This window comes from Panicum virgatum, chromosome 9K, assembly GCF_016808335.1.
Source record: "Panicum virgatum strain AP13 chromosome 9K, P.virgatum_v5, whole genome shotgun sequence".
NCBI lineage: Eukaryota > Viridiplantae > Streptophyta > Magnoliopsida > Poales > Poaceae > Panicum > Panicum virgatum.
In genome coordinates this window covers 45,295,818-45,311,354 of record NC_053144.1, presented here as the reverse complement: position 1 = coordinate 45,311,354, position 15,537 = coordinate 45,295,818, and the positions used below count along the sequence as shown (strand labels likewise).

Here is a 15,537-nt window from a genome sequence, read left to right as displayed (position 1 = left end):
CTTTTCTAAGTTTGACCATATTTATAAAAAAAGTAATAATAGTTTGAATAACAAATAAGAATAGTTAAATCTACTATGAAATATATTTTGTAATTTACTTATTTGTTGTTACTATTCTTGTCTACGAATTTGGTCAAACTTAGACTTTTGATTTAGGACAAACCAAGATTCTTATATTTTAGGTTGACTATTATAAGTTGTAAAAATAAAACAACACAGGATGTTGGGCATGTTCATAACTCCGCACTCTTCATATCAGCCCAAACTAGAGGGAGAAAATACATTCATTATGAACATGAACAGGAGAAAAGTAAAGGAGGACTAGTGCATTTTCCCCTCATCCACTTTGGACTGGTTTGGACGGTTTCAGGTTTTGATCACCCCCTGCATCATCGCCATTATGTTGGGAGATTTTTTATCCTAACTTTTCCATGATCGTCGACAAAGCAAAGAAACGTTACCAGCCTTCTGCTAGGCTCAGTGATCTATGCTAACTGTCTTTTCATTTGAGATTTTTCACTTCTCTTATAAATACTCTCTGTTTCAGATATTTGTACATTATAGGCATCTGCTGCAAAAAAAAATCGATATACGTCTGTTCCCTTTGTTTCAGTACTGAAAAGGTGTTCAGAGCACAACTTCATTGTACCATAGGGATTGCATTTGGAATATTTTTCCTATGAAATGTGTTTTGTTTGGGCTCGAGCTGGTGTAGTATCTAGTATATGGAGATGCGGGCTAAGTGCATTTACCTATATCCACATCGATCGCTAATTATTTGCTTTTATCGTTTCATGTATTTTTCACACACCAAAAGGTACCGTGTTTCCTAAAAAAAGCTATCATTGTCTCTTTAAAATAATTATCTCATAACTCATACAGTTTGGTTGTAGTAATTTTGGCAATCTTCAGTTTGTTTATATCGATGTAAAAGACATGTGATGTATTGCTATGTACGTGGTCTAAAGATTATGTCAAGTACATAGGACGGAACCTTGTAGATGCCTCACTCGCTATAAGGCCATGGACGGACTGTGCCCGGATCGGATGGGATGTGATTAGACGTAACCCAAGTGAAGCTTTTCGAATCGTTTTTTCCCCATATTCTTTCACGGCTAATCGGATGGTTGCATGTGTTGCGAATGTCAGGGTCCCAGGCTCTGCCAAGATTCATGCGAGGGAAAACCAGCACATCACACATTACCACGGCCGGAACGCTCAAGCTCCATGCTTCTGGTCCCTACAAAACAAGTCACGGTTTACAGCTACAAGCCTACAAACACTGCCCATCTTGCCACCTCTGAAAACCTTGCCGGTTCTTCTATACCTGACATTTAGAACTTTGCCGGTTTGCCCCATGTGTCTGTTCCTCTAGAGCCAAAGACCAACGTCACTGTAGTGGGGGAGAGAGCACATTCCTTTCCTCCCGCACAGTCCTAGGGATCTTCTCGTTCAAAACCTATCCATCCTTTGTTCTTTATCCTAGAGAACGGCGAGAAAAAGGGAGAGGACCGGATTCTCCCGGCCCACCCCTCTTTATCGAAAGAAGCGGAGCCAGAGCATGTCTTTCGATGATCTGATCCCAGACGGATGGGGATCATTTTTTGTGCTAGGCCATGTTTGGTTAAAAGTCTAATCACAATTTTACAAAAAGATGAATGTCCGCATGGAGTACTAAATGAAGTCTATTTGTAAAAATTTTTCAGAGATGAGTGTAACTTTTCGAGACGAATCTAATGACTCAAGTTTCATCATAATTGGCTATAGTGATGCTACAGTGACCGCGGTCAATTATTCACTAATCGTACGGTCAAAGACCTCATTAGTTAGAGCAACTGCTACAGTACCATAGTTATGGAGTTAATTTTATAATTAAACTTTATTTAATATCCTTAATTGGTGGTCAAAGTACCAAAAAATTTTCCTCAAAACGTTTTCACCCCTCATCCAAACATGGCCCTACAGAAGCTGAGGAAGACGGAGATCTCGGTCAAGGCGGCAGCGGCGGCGGCTGCGTTTTTTATCGTTCTTTCAGGCGCCGATTCCACTTTGTCACCTGTCATTCAGGGTCAGGGACTGACCCGGCTTATTTTCATTAGTTTAATACTGGTGCAGGAATCACCCGGGCACAAGGATTGCTGCTGCTTTGTAGGGATCGACGGTGCTTTGGCGAGATAGATGGTCACTTCGTTCGTCGACGGCCACTTTGATGAATCATTGCTTTCAACGTTTTCTAGTTTTGTTTGTACTAGATCGCAAGGAGTTTAAAATTCACCAGCAGTAAAAGAAGTTCTCCATATGAGCGGTGCCGGCCCGGCCGGCCAGCCTGACAAGCCGTCCCTTTTTGAGGCCCCGTTCACTTCCAAAAAAATTTTCTACAGTATCCGTCGCATCTAATTTTCGGACATATATATGGAGCATTAAATATAGTTGAAAAAATAATTAATTACACAGCCTAACAGATTAGCACGAGATGAATCTTTTAAGCCTAATTAGTTTATGATTGAATATTGTTTGTCAAATAACAATAAAATGTGCTACAATAATTTTTCATCGCCTTTTTCGCGAACTGAACGGGGCCTGAGTTTTTGACAATCATTCAGCTGGCAGTAGTGGCACCTGAGATGCAGCAGGTCACTGTCCAGCGCGTAACAAGCCATGCGTTGGTGAACCAGCACTTCTGCTTCATTTCCTTTTCCTCTTTGAACAGCGTTTGTTCAAAGAGTTTTGCGCGTATCATTCAGGCATTCGGGTTCAGAGTTCCGAAGGACTATGCAACGCCCGTGCTACAAATCACCAATCTATCGTCTTAGGAAATTCACAGTGCATGCCCAATAACTATTTCAGTCTATAGCCGCGGCCCAACTTGGATATGAATGTGATGTGCTCACGCGGTCACGCCTAGCCTACTACGCCAGTTACTGCTGCGTTGACCAAGCTGTAACCATATTCATTAATTATTTATTTTCTGGGCGTTGGCTAGCCTGTTGGCTTACTACGTTATGGTGCTTTGTTTTTTTTCTCTATTTTTCCTTCTGTGTCTTATTTTGTTTTTTTATTCGTGACTGTTTTTTTCTCCCTTCCGCTACATTCTATCTTTTATTCATTCAGCAAAATTTTTAGATCTACTTTTACTTTCTTTTATTTCGTTTTTCTTCCTCCTGTTTACTTATTTAATTTTTTTTGCATTCTACAAGCAGATATTTTTATCTATGTAATTTATGTCATTCATTTTTATTTGTTCTCAAGCGCAAATTATTTATTCTCTTTGTCGATTAAATTGTTCCATGACGGTGATTCACTTATTCGCGACATTCATTTTTCTTAGTTATCATATATAATTAAATGTTCACAATGTGTTACATTCTGTTCGTTGTATATTTATTATTTGTTCGTTATGTTTAATATTTTGTTTGTTGAAATAATTATTTATTCATGTTCTTAAAATATTTGTTCCTAATTTTCGAAATTAAGTATTTAGTATTATAAAAAATGTTTTAAAAAAATGTCATGCAAACATAGGCAAGTGTGATCTTATTTTGAAGATATTATCGTAAGAAAAATAATGGTACAATTGAAATTTAATTTGGGTGCTCAGTTTAATAGTTATTAATTTTTTTAATTTTAGATTTGTATGCATGTGAGTGATGTCATCGATTTTGTTGCTTCTGCATGCATGCAAAAATTCTGTCCACTTTAGCGGTCAACATGCACAATAATTAAACATAAATGGGTTAGCCCAATATCATATTCCGAAACTATTATAAGAGTTGAGCCCATACGTTTCAGGTGATGCCCAATAATTAAACTCGAAGACCGGCGCCTGCAGCCTGGAACGGGCCGCAGAGCACACACGACCGAAACGACATGCAGAGGCGGCCCGGCCTCCGCCGCGATCGATACACATGGGCCCATACCCTGGCCCCTACGGTTGGGCTACATTGTTGGGCCCTGCAAATGTACGAGAGCCAATTAGACCCTAGGAGTGGCGCTTCACTAAGCCCATTGGGCCATTGTAGTACAACAACGAAAATTTGGATTTCCTCTCAGAAGAAAACGGAAGCGGATTTTCATCCACTCAACTATCAGGGTACGGATTTGCGTCCCAATCCCATAATCCAGTTTTTACCCATCAAATTTTAGAACCGTTTGATTTTGGAAAATTTTCATTTCCTCTCAAAAGAAAAAGGTATCTTAAATGGGCAACTAAACATTTTCCCCATCATATATTGAAACCTATCCAGATATTTTTTTCTTTCTAAAAGACATCCATCTACTCCCTCCGTTTCAAATTATAAGACACCCCAAAAATCTTAGAGAGTCAAAACAATTTTAAGTTTGACCAAAATTATAGAGAGAAATATAAAAATTTATGATATCAAATTGATGTACTATGAAAATATAATTAATAAAAAAATTAATGGTACTTAGTTTATATAATAATATCATTATTCTATTGTATAAATTTGTTCAAACATAAAATACTTTGACACTCCAAGATTGTTGGAATGTCTTATAATTTGGAATGGAGGGAGTACTTTTTGATAAGTTATATAAATATTTCTCCATACTACATACAACAGATATAAATAAATAGTGAAAGGCAGCTGGCTGGCGGGTTGTCGTGCCTCGCGCTCCCGTGCTCCTCCTCCATCTCCGTATAGAGCATTCCTTGACAAGTCTGATACCCTGATCGCCGCCGTTAATGGAGAAATGGATCCTGTAGGGTGCTACTGGCGCCGCTCCTTTCCTCGTTCAGATGTTCACGACGTTGTAACCTTAACAACAACAATAATAACAACAACAACAACTCGTACGAGGATGGGGTGTTGGCCCATGTATGAAGTTGACGTCAGCGTGTTGTTTAAACCATCATCAGGCAAAGGCCTTTGGCAAGAGTCATGCAGTCATCAACGACGACCATAGCGGTGCATGCACGCCGTATGCGCGTACAACATGCACGACAATGCCATGCACCTGCTGCGCATGCCTACCACATGTTTGCTATGGTCCCAGCGGCTACCAAAGCAAAGATGCCCTGCCTCTTCCTCACTTTCCTTTCCGAAAGAGGAAAGGTAGGTCATTGCACCGGCCTGGACCATCGCCATTGATGATCTGCCGATCTGCGGGGACGCCGCTACAAAGCGCGTAGCGACGTCGGGAAGCATAGCCACGTTTTTTTGCTAAAAAAAGAGAATCGATTGGGCATCGGCTCCTCTTATTTTGTCCTTGTCGTTCGAGGCCTCCTCGTTTTCAGATGATGGTGCTGGAACTGTAAGAGCAACTCCAGTAGAGCTGTTAAATTTGGGTGAGCAAATACCAATTTAGAAGCCCACTTCTAAATTTTACTCACCCAAATATGGGCCTCCACTTCAGCAGGCTGAGTAATCTGGGCTTCTATTTTTCCAACTGACAACTGGACCCGACCTGTCATTGGGGGGTAGGGGGAGAAATTTGGAAGGCCCACAGTTGGCAGCCCAAATAGAGGGCCACAAAATTTGGAGGGGGGTGGCGGGGGAGAAATTTGGAAGGCCTACTAAAATGGTTGCCCATTTGCTCCAGATTGATTTTTGATGTTCACCAACTAATAAATCTTTATATGGCAGCCCATTTGCTCTCCCTACTGGAGTTGCTCTAATAATAAACAGAGATCGTTGATCCGTTAGCTTGTTTGCTACTCCCTCTGTTTCAAATTGTAGGTCGTTTGATTTTTTACATCAAATTTGACCACTCGTCTTATTCAAAAAAATTATACAAACATAATCAAATTTAAGTTATTTATGAAGAACTTGTATTAATAAAGCAAGACACAACAGAAGTAATGATTTGCATAAATTTTTGAATAAAACAAAATGATCAAATTAGGAGTCGAAAAAGTCAAACGATTTATAATTTAAAACGGAAGGAGTATACAACGATCTCCTCTGATCAAGCCTGCGTAACTGCGTTTATTATGTTCACCGAAATTTTTTTAATGCTTTCGTCTCCTTCCGTACATGCATTTTTAGTTTTTTTTTAAAACCTAGGATCTAAGAAAAGGAGGCGGTGAAATTAAGCACGCGCAGCGATCTGCACGCTGCAAAGTTGGAAGATGGGAGGCGCTACCGCTAGTCCGCTAGGTGTGCCGCGTGCGGACCACATGCATGCACGAGTCGTGGGTTGATATAGGTGGCGTGCGGTTCACTCCCTCAAGCAAGCTAAGCCTTTGCCAAACCGTGCATTTCACGCCGGCCATGAATGTACATCCCCTGTGATGATGCCTGCGAAGACCTGCTTTGCTACCTAACGAGCTGCACGATTTTCACGGCACAAACATGAGTTAATTACGTGCATGCCTCTGGCAGATACTGGCCTTGTTTGGTTCATTTCGGTCGGAAATGTTGTCCATGGCACCCGCACATGGAGCTATGTCCATTCGGGTGCAAACGAACCATGGTAGGATGAAAATAGTTGAGAAACGTGTGTTATAGGTCACGGGAGGCAAAACATAGGCCGAACGGCCATTCGGTATGTCAACATGGCAAAGAAGTGGAAACGTCCCAAAACGGTCCAAAAACATGAAATCAGGCTCATTGCGGAGAAAACGAGTCAAGAACGGGCGAATTCGGCCTCCGGAGGTGATGGGAGGGCTGGGTTTCCGATACCTCACGTGACCAGACTCAAAAACTGGCCAGTTTTTGAGCCCAGACATGTTATCTCGCCCTATCACAGACATGTTATCTCGAAAAAAGAATCAGACATGCATGGAGTACTAAATTAAGTCTATTTGCAAAAAAATTTCAGAGATGGAAGTAATTTTTCACGGCGAATCTAATGATGATAATTAATCCATGATTGGCTACATCTATGCTACAGTAACCATCCTCTAATCATGGATTAATTACCGTCATTAGATTCGCCGCGAAAAGTTACACCAATTCCTGAAGAAGTTTTGCAAATAGAGTTTATTTAGCCCGCCATGCGTGCAAAATTCTTTTCCTAGAATAGTCTAGAATAGCAAACCAAACAAGCCCACTAACTCCTCTATGAAAACTCCCACACACACTTTGGGCAGCCGCAATATGATAGAAAGACGGTCTTTATATAATAGTAAAAAGAAAATGCACACTTGAATATTGACCACATATTGCAGAGATATCGCAGAGATGATCTTTATAGCATTTAGTACTAAAGTAGTCCATAACTACGTGGACCGAACACAAGAAAATAAAATACACTACTTTTGAGTTTACTGTTTATATATAATATAAAATTGAAACGGTTGGCAACCGTTAGATCAGTCCCAACCCTCCTACTAGGATGGTTTCTATAGCATTAATGAAGATGCCACATTAGAAATTTGGTGACATGGCAAGTGAGTTAAAGAGAAAAAGATACTCCCTCCATACTGGTATTAAATGATGTTTATGACAAGATTTGAGTCGTAAGTATTGGTAATATAAATCATGAATAACTTTTAAGTTATTGAGTTTGAAAAAGTGAAAATTATGTGAATAGATTTGTCTTTAAAAATATTGTCATAAAAATATACATATATCACTTTTCAACAAATATTTTTATAAAAACAAGCAGTCAAAGTTATGCTTTGAAGACCGTGTCGATATCCTAAACATCATCTATTTTCTATATGGAGGGAGTAGATATGGTTTCTCATGCAAGACACTGTCTGCATAAGAACCAAGAGATGGAAAAGAATGATTGGATGAGGCAATGAGAGAGAAGAGAAATGATTGGATGTAATTTATTTCTTTATTTATCATAAAAACTATGTATTAGGGAGGTAGTGTCTATGAGTAGTTTTTTACTTTTTTTTTAGGCACCACCTATAGACATTATGGGTTAGGAATGGCCTTAGGCCACTGTAGCCTAGCTGTTGGCTGAAGTAACCGTCGCTCCCAGTCTTGATCATTAACAGTATAGCTTTGAATGGGAAGGCTTTCACTTGGATCATGTGGAAGCATGTTGATATCATAAACCAGCGGCAGCGACGGAACTAGAGGCGGAGAAGATGGCTTAGGTTTCACAATTTCTTCAATTACCCTCTCTTGTTCTCGAGTTTCATCTTCCACCATGGTTGCAGCTGGAGCCGGGGGAGAGGCGTTGAAGCAACGGTAGGGGTGGTCTTCTTTGCTGCATTTTTTTAAAAAGAGATGCAACGTCACTGTTCCTCTTGATAGTTTAATATAATTCTACAAACAAATATGCAAGATATAGCATTAGTTGATTGCCTAGTTGATGATAGGATGGAACTTGAAAGGGTAACCTATTTCTATTTTTTTTGCACCAAGCTTTATTTCTATTTGTTTTTACTTTACATCAAAGGATCATTTGAATGCAACTTTGAATAGTGGGCAGTAAAATATCTACTAACTAAATTGTATTCTTCCCTCTGTGTTTCAAGTTGGCTTCATCTATTATCTTATTATTTGGCCAACAAAAAGAGCCTCCACGTTCGCTCTCAAGATCTAGAAATTCTCACGTTACTCGAAGAAAAAAGAAAAAAAATAAATTACCCACCACTGTCATTACAATAAAATTTACCCAAAATACCCTTTTGCCTAATTAAAATTAACCAACCACTGCCATTAAAAGAGAAAATAGATAAAAATAAATTACCCATCACTGCCATTATGATAAAATTTGCCTAAAATACCCTCATGCCTAAGTAAAATTAACCCACCACTGCCATTAAAAAAATAATCTAAAATACTCTATATCTTGTATTTATATGAATTGCGGTAACTTAAGTCATGGAAATAGAAAACTTATTTGTACACACGGATTGAGAAGATTAAAATATGAAGTAACCACCTTTTGAGCCTACAATCCAATCAATCTCACATGTACAGATCGTTGAGTGTTCATCTTGACCAAGTTATACCTTAGCTGGATATGGGACACTGGAGTCGCGACTAGCAGGAGCAGTAGTCCATGACAGCTGTTAGTTGGCCCGGAAGAGTAATAAGCAGTGTTGTTATCAGGCTTGAAGACGGTAATTACATGTAATTGAGAGACGGGCGACTGGGCGAAGTAACATGTTGAGCAAGACGATCGAGAGTTCGAGACAGCGTGCGGCGGCAGTGATATAAGATATGATAACGAAGATGGAAAAAATCACAAATCATTTATTAAGCAAGCGTTCAGAGGTGCGCAATACATGGTGGAGCAGTATTGCGAAAGAGAATCAACCGAGATAAAAAAGTCATTTTCTATTTTCCCAATCTCTATTGCTAACACACTTGCTTCTTTATGTATATACGGTCTCAAGACATATAAATAATCATGCTAATCAGAAAATAAATAAAAAATATTGACCACTATAATTATGATAATATTAGCCAAAAATATTGCTATGCCTAACAAAAATAACTAATCATTGCTGTTATGAAAACATTAATCAAAAATACCTTTAGCTACCTTCTTTGCAAAGATACCTCAAGTTATGTATAAATTATCAACTTATATTATTGATTAAAAGATAAAGCCAGCAAAAGTTATTTAGTTAAAATAGGAACAAGTTAAAAGAAAAGAGAGATTGACCAGATAGTAATAGAGCCCTAACAAAAAAACTTATGACAATATATCTACATTTAAATTACTTTTAAGAACTAGACATAGAGTGCGATAGTAAAAAAACAACATAAAGAGAAAGTATAAATTTAATAATAATAATAATAATAATAATGTATATAAATATTTAGATTCTCGATACTTGCCGCGCAAATGCGCAGGCCATCTCACTAGTTTTCTTAATAATGGTGGCGGTGACTTTTGGAGAAGCATGAATAATGGGAATGATGAGAATTTTATCTACGTTTTGTATTGGTAGTGGTGACTAATTTATGACTAAGTATGGTGGTAATCGGTTATTTTAATGGCATGTCGACAATTTTCTTTTACTTTTTCTTCTAATTAACGTGGTAATAATTCTAGGCCTTCGAAAGCTATTTTTGTGGGCCGGCCAAATGCTAATAAGATAATGTATTATTGAAAACATATGTTATGACCTTATTGCTTACACTTCGTTAACCTTTATTTTTGGGTGGCAAGTGTGTCCTAATTAGCCTTTTGCCAAACGAACTGCTTAGTTGTTGTAGCACTTCTCAGGTGAGGCGTGCGTTGACATACTCGATGGAACGAGCACGCTTCATTCTAAGTGTGGCTTTGCCAACCGCCCAGCCGCATGCAAAGCATAGCAAGCTCACACAAATGTTTTTTAAGACGCCAGATGATTTAATAATTCTTGCTTGTGACATGCTGGACACGTAGCACGTAGTTAAAAAAAAGCCAATAATCTTTAACTAGCCGCAATAATCTAGTTCGTGCAATGCAAAGTCCAGACAAGATATGTTGCTTCTAAGTTTAATTTGCACTAATCACTTTTAGCGCCCAGCAATGGCGCTGAGCGCTAATGGCCGGTTCGGCGCTCCACTCCACTAGTGAGCGCAACCGACGACCGCGCTCGATCGTAGCGTGGGCGCGGCGCGCGGGTGGTGCGGCTATACCTCCGAGAGTCCCGACACGCGGATTCCATCGCCACCCACTACACCACTCACTCATCAGACCGCTAGTGCAGCTTCGCTAGCTTCAGCTCTGGAGCGTTGTTGTGGCCATGCTCTTCCCTGAAGCCTGAACCCCAATCAAACCAAACCAGGGGAAAATAAATCTGCGGCTCCCATGTCAAGCATCATGCATCATCTACATACGTCATACTCTCTCGATTGTGGAATCCATTCGATCGACTCGACAGCCCGCACGCAGATAAAAACAAGAGGTCCACACTAGTTCTATTTCTGCACGATAGTACGTATAGAGGGGGTAGCTAGGATTTTTCTCTAAGAGTCGTGCGTCTCACTCGCGTAACAGGACGTCCAATGATGTGTGTGATCGTGAGTGGTTGACTAATTCCGAGCGCTCGATTACCAAGCTAGAAAACTGAGCCCGACCGATCACGATCGAGATTTGAGAACCGGCGTCATCTAGTGGTCCATCACCATCGGTTCCGAAACTCGTTGTGTCGGGATTGACAGTGACGAATAAGCCATTGCTGCCGGACTTAGAACTGGCGGTGATATCTTTTTTAAAAAAATATAAAAAATTATAATAGAAGATGCTGTTCACAGCGGCTCCATCCTGCCATTGTGGTCCTGTCTTCGGGATATGGGGAGGGGAGGGGAGGGAAGGGGCCCCTCACACGGGAAGGGCGGCTGGGAAGGGAGAGGAAGAGCAGGGTAGGAGAAGAGACCTTCTATTGTCATCTTTTAGTAGGTGTTATCTGAACTCGCTCGGTTTCAAGTGGGTAAAGTATAGATGTAGGGCATGCAATTATTTAAAAGGAACCTTGAAGCTCATAATGAATACCGGACAAGAGACAATGAGACATTTAACCCTATTTATTTAATTAACATGCACACGATAGAGATGGTCTCTTGCTTAAGAGAGAGAACCTTTTCCCTATCCACTTCTCATGCAAGCCATCTTTTGATAAGGTTTCAAAAAAAGGTCATCTTTTGGTATATACATGCAAACTCTTTTTCTTCTAAAATTATATACCCAGTACAAAAAAGGGTCATCAGCACCGGTTGGAAAGGGCCATCAACACCGGTTTTCCAACCGGTAACATGAGACCGAGACTTTTAGTCTCAATCCTCTTTAGTATTGGGTGAAGGTTCCACCCGGTACCAAAGTATATATATTTGGTAAAAAATATATTAAACCCCAGAAGAGGGTTTAGTCCATACCAGTATTTTTGGGGTGAACCAATAGCTCATTTTCTACTACACTACGGGATGCTAGTCATTTGCCGTGTGCCGAGGCACACGGCAAAGGACATTATACACACGGCAAACTCCTCACAGCATAGAACGGCCGACAAAGCACCTCTTTGCCGTGAGTCGTTTCACGGGCACACGGCAAAACTTTTACCGTGTGCCGCGCTGGCCCACGACAAAAAAGTGAGATGGACGGCCACTTCACGGGGAACGGCTCCTTTGCCGAGAATAGGCACACGACAAACTCACAGTTTCGGTAGTGTGATAGTTGTATGTATATGTCTACAGTAAACTACTAGCATGATCTGGTCAAAGTAGCTTTTTTACAACACATGTCATTGTTATTTGTTAGTTTGATTGCTTGCTTGCTAACAATTTCTAGTTATAGAACATCATCATATTTCCTATTTTGAAATTTGTCCCTGTGCCATGTCAGTTCCTGGTTTGGTGTGACATTGCTATCATTTCATAGCACGTACTAGCACAACAATATAACAGGATTTTGTGATTTTGTACTAGAGCCGGTTTCGTAGTTGTGATGGGCCAATGGTATATATAGGAGGTGTGATTATCTGAAGGGTACCCACTCACCGTAGCCAAAATCCCCTAAACAATAACCTCTCTCCATTGCCATCATTATTTTGCCGTCGTCGTTCAGTTTGAACTAACTGAAGTATAGGACGTGTAATTATCTAAAGGGTACCTTGAACCATGAACTATTATTATTGGCGTATAATAAATACTCTGTCCATTCTAAAATGAATATTCTTTAGCATTCAAATTTTATCCCATAAAAAGTGCATCTTTAGCTTCTAGCAATGCTCATCTAATTATTGTTGTTGTTGTTGTTGTTGTTGTTGTTGTTGTTGTTGTTGTTGTTGTTATTGTTAAACAATAATTGTGTAGATCTAACTAGCGGAACATGCTGGTGGTTAGAAAAGTGCGAGGGTCGGTGCTATGTAAACTTTCGTGTCATGATCTACATTATCAAAATGGTATAAAAATTTCACAGGGTGAAGTATATAGTTGAGGAGGGTGAAGTATATAGTTGAGGATACGTAGACGAAAATCAATACTTTAGGGGGGTGGATTAGATTTTTAAACTTGCCATTGCCATATCATTGTTGATATGTAGGACCTGTTAAATAGAGCTCCATCTGATTTCGATTCTTTATGTGGGATGCTGAGCGAAGTCATTTTGTGGCTGAAAGTGATTCTCTAGTATAAATTCTTAAATTCAGGATGAAGAATCGTTTTAGCTCCCAACCTTTTAGTTCATTTCACAGAATCACTTACATGATCAATCGAGAATCACTTCTCTCTGAAAAACTATTTGGCAGAGCTCCTGTTGGATTCAAGCATTCAGCAGAGAATTAGCTCTGGAGGTCTGCCAAACGCACATGTAATGCCATGTAGGCGAGAAATCGTCTCTAAAACCATCCAGGGATTATTTAGACGGTTTTGGAAAGTTCGGAGTAGAACACTGGCCCGGTTTATAGTTGAGAGGATTCACTATACCAACATACTTGTGGTTGGAAGAAAAAGATTGGAAGAATATAATACCCGGTGTCTGTGCTATGATGAAGGCAATGCGGATGATACATGCGATCGCTTTGTTAACCACGTGCATGTTATGTCGGATCGATGCCGGTAGTCAAAATGTAAACACGGGGTGGCTGGATACACAGTCACACACACGAGAATTGATTGCACACTTAGAAACACGTGCAGATCGATACTCTTGTTAACTTTGGAGGGCAGGGCGTGCATGCTACAGGCGGGGATCAGGTGGGGCTGGCCAAGTAGCCGTACTGGCCGTCGGCGCAGGCGCCATTGGCGGTGGCAGTCCTCGGCGACGCCGGCTCGAACCCGAGCACCTGCGCGCGCTCCACGTACGCGCGCTTCACGCTGGGCCGCTGGTACGCCAGCAGCCGCGCCACGCTCCGGCTCGCGTCGGCGCGGAACGGTCGGCCGGAGCCGGTGAACCCGTCGAGCAGGTGAAGGTACGCCTCCAGGTCGTGGCAGCACGCCGGCCCGGCGTCGGGGCGCAGGCACGGCGAGTCGCGGCTGCGCAGCCTCAGCTCCGCGCCGCCCGCGTGCACGTACCCTTCCCGCGCGATCGGCGAAGGCACGCGCGTCACCACGTCGCCCACGTTCACCACGCGTAGCACGTTCACGCCGCGCTCGCGCTGCAGCCGCTCCGCGAACGCGCGGTTGCCGGTCTTGGGCCCGCCGAAGGAGACCACCGCGATGGGCGGCGTGGCGCCGCCCGTGTCGCCGGCGGCCAGGCACGCGCTGAGCTCATCAGCGGCAAGGAGGGCCAGCGAAGCGCCGAGGCTGTGGCCGACGATCGTGATGCTGAGCTCCTCCCCTTTGTACAGCTCCACGAGACGCTTTACCTCTTCTACAATGGCGGCCGAGAGGCTCGGCACGTGGTCACCGGGCGTCTTGTACAGGCTGAGGAACCCCTTGGCCCCCTTGGGCGCCGACGCCGACGAGTCGTCGCCCGTGAGCGGCACGAGGCTGGCGCGGAGGTTCTCGGCCCACTCGGGGCACGTGGCGGTGCCGCGCAGCACGATGGCGATGTCGCGGCGGCCCATGCGCCGGACCTCCCGCTCGCTGTCGCAGACGGCGACGTAGCCGACGAAGCTGGTGCGCTGCGTGAGCCAACTGGGCGCCGACCGCCGCCGCGCCCACGGCGGGATGGTCAGAGACGACGAGGCGAACAGGCTCCGCGTCGGGCGGTACGAGCGGTCCGGGAGCACGAGCGTGCGGTGCTCGGCTGCCGCCGGCATGGAGTGGAACGCCGTGTAGGCGGCCTGCACGAAGTCGCCGTAGCGGAGGAGCTCGCGGCGCAGGTCGCGGTCCAGCGGGTCGAGGAGGCCCTCCCACCCGCCCTCGCCGTGGTACCTCCGCCACTCGCCGGCAATGGAACCCTTGGGGGACAGCCGCGGCGAGAGCGTCAGGAGGCGCTGCATGTACGCCAGGCTGCGGGGGGACATCTCGTCCACGCCGGGCTTCCGCGTGAAGGGCAGCAGCGTGGACAGGTTCAGCGCGTGGAGCAGCCCGCCGCGGCTGCTGCGGTCGTCGGGGGTGGCCTCCCCGTCGCCGGGCGCCTCGGCCGGCGCTTTCCTGTGCTGGACCGGGAGCGGGAGCGGCGGAGGCTTGACGAGGAGGCGGTCGAGGTTGGCGATGTGCCTCCTTGTGGTGGACACGGCGTTGGGCATGTCGGCGCTGCTGCTGCTCGGCGTGGCCCTCGTCGAGTTGGGGTTGAGAGGGGACGGCTGGCCGTGGCACGGCGGCGCCGTCACCGCGGCGGACATGGCGTCCTCGTCGTCGTTGCGGAAGAACCAAGAGAAGGATCTAGACAGAGCCGCACTCGTTGCCTTGTCTCTGCGTGTAGAGCATGCTGGCCAAATGCGCTGCCTTATAGGCAGCGGCGGGAGATGATGAAAGGGGCAGCTCACCATCAACATGTGGATCATGTGCCCACGAGTGTACTCGTCATGCTTTTGAAAATTTAGTGTCGTCCTCATTGCCTTTTCAAAAGCTCACTAAAAACAAGGATTAAAGCAGAGCTAATGGAGATCCATCTCTCCTACCAGTATCTGCTTTATTTGTTAAATCTCTTCTTCCTCCGGATTTCTTTACAAAGTCGTCTAAGCTAAATTTCTTTACAGAAGTCTAAGCCAAGGTCGTACACTACTGATGTTAAATGTCGGAGGCAATGGCCACTAGCAATTTTTCTTTCTGTTGCAGTTGCAAA

The 15,537-nt window shown here is 43.4% G+C and overlaps 1 protein-coding gene across 1 annotated transcript; it reads right to left on the bottom strand.

Moving 5' to 3' along the window:
• Positions 1–13,284: 13,284 nt before the first annotated feature.
• On the bottom strand, positions 13,285–15,157 carry LOC120651653 (phospholipase A1-Ibeta2, chloroplastic-like). The gene has a single exon (XM_039929222.1). It carries the CDS (start codon positions 15,092–15,094, stop codon positions 13,556–13,558), a length of 1,539 nt encoding a protein of 512 aa, XP_039785156.1. The 5' UTR covers positions 15,095–15,157; the 3' UTR covers positions 13,285–13,555.
• Positions 15,158–15,537: the final 380 nt, after the last annotated feature.

Bases quoted from the DNA above. Each gene is read 5' to 3' on its own strand.
- LOC120651653 (XM_039929222.1), bottom strand. From the start codon at position 15,094: ATGTCCGCCGCGGTGACGGCGCCGCCGTGCCACGGCCAGCCGTCCCCT.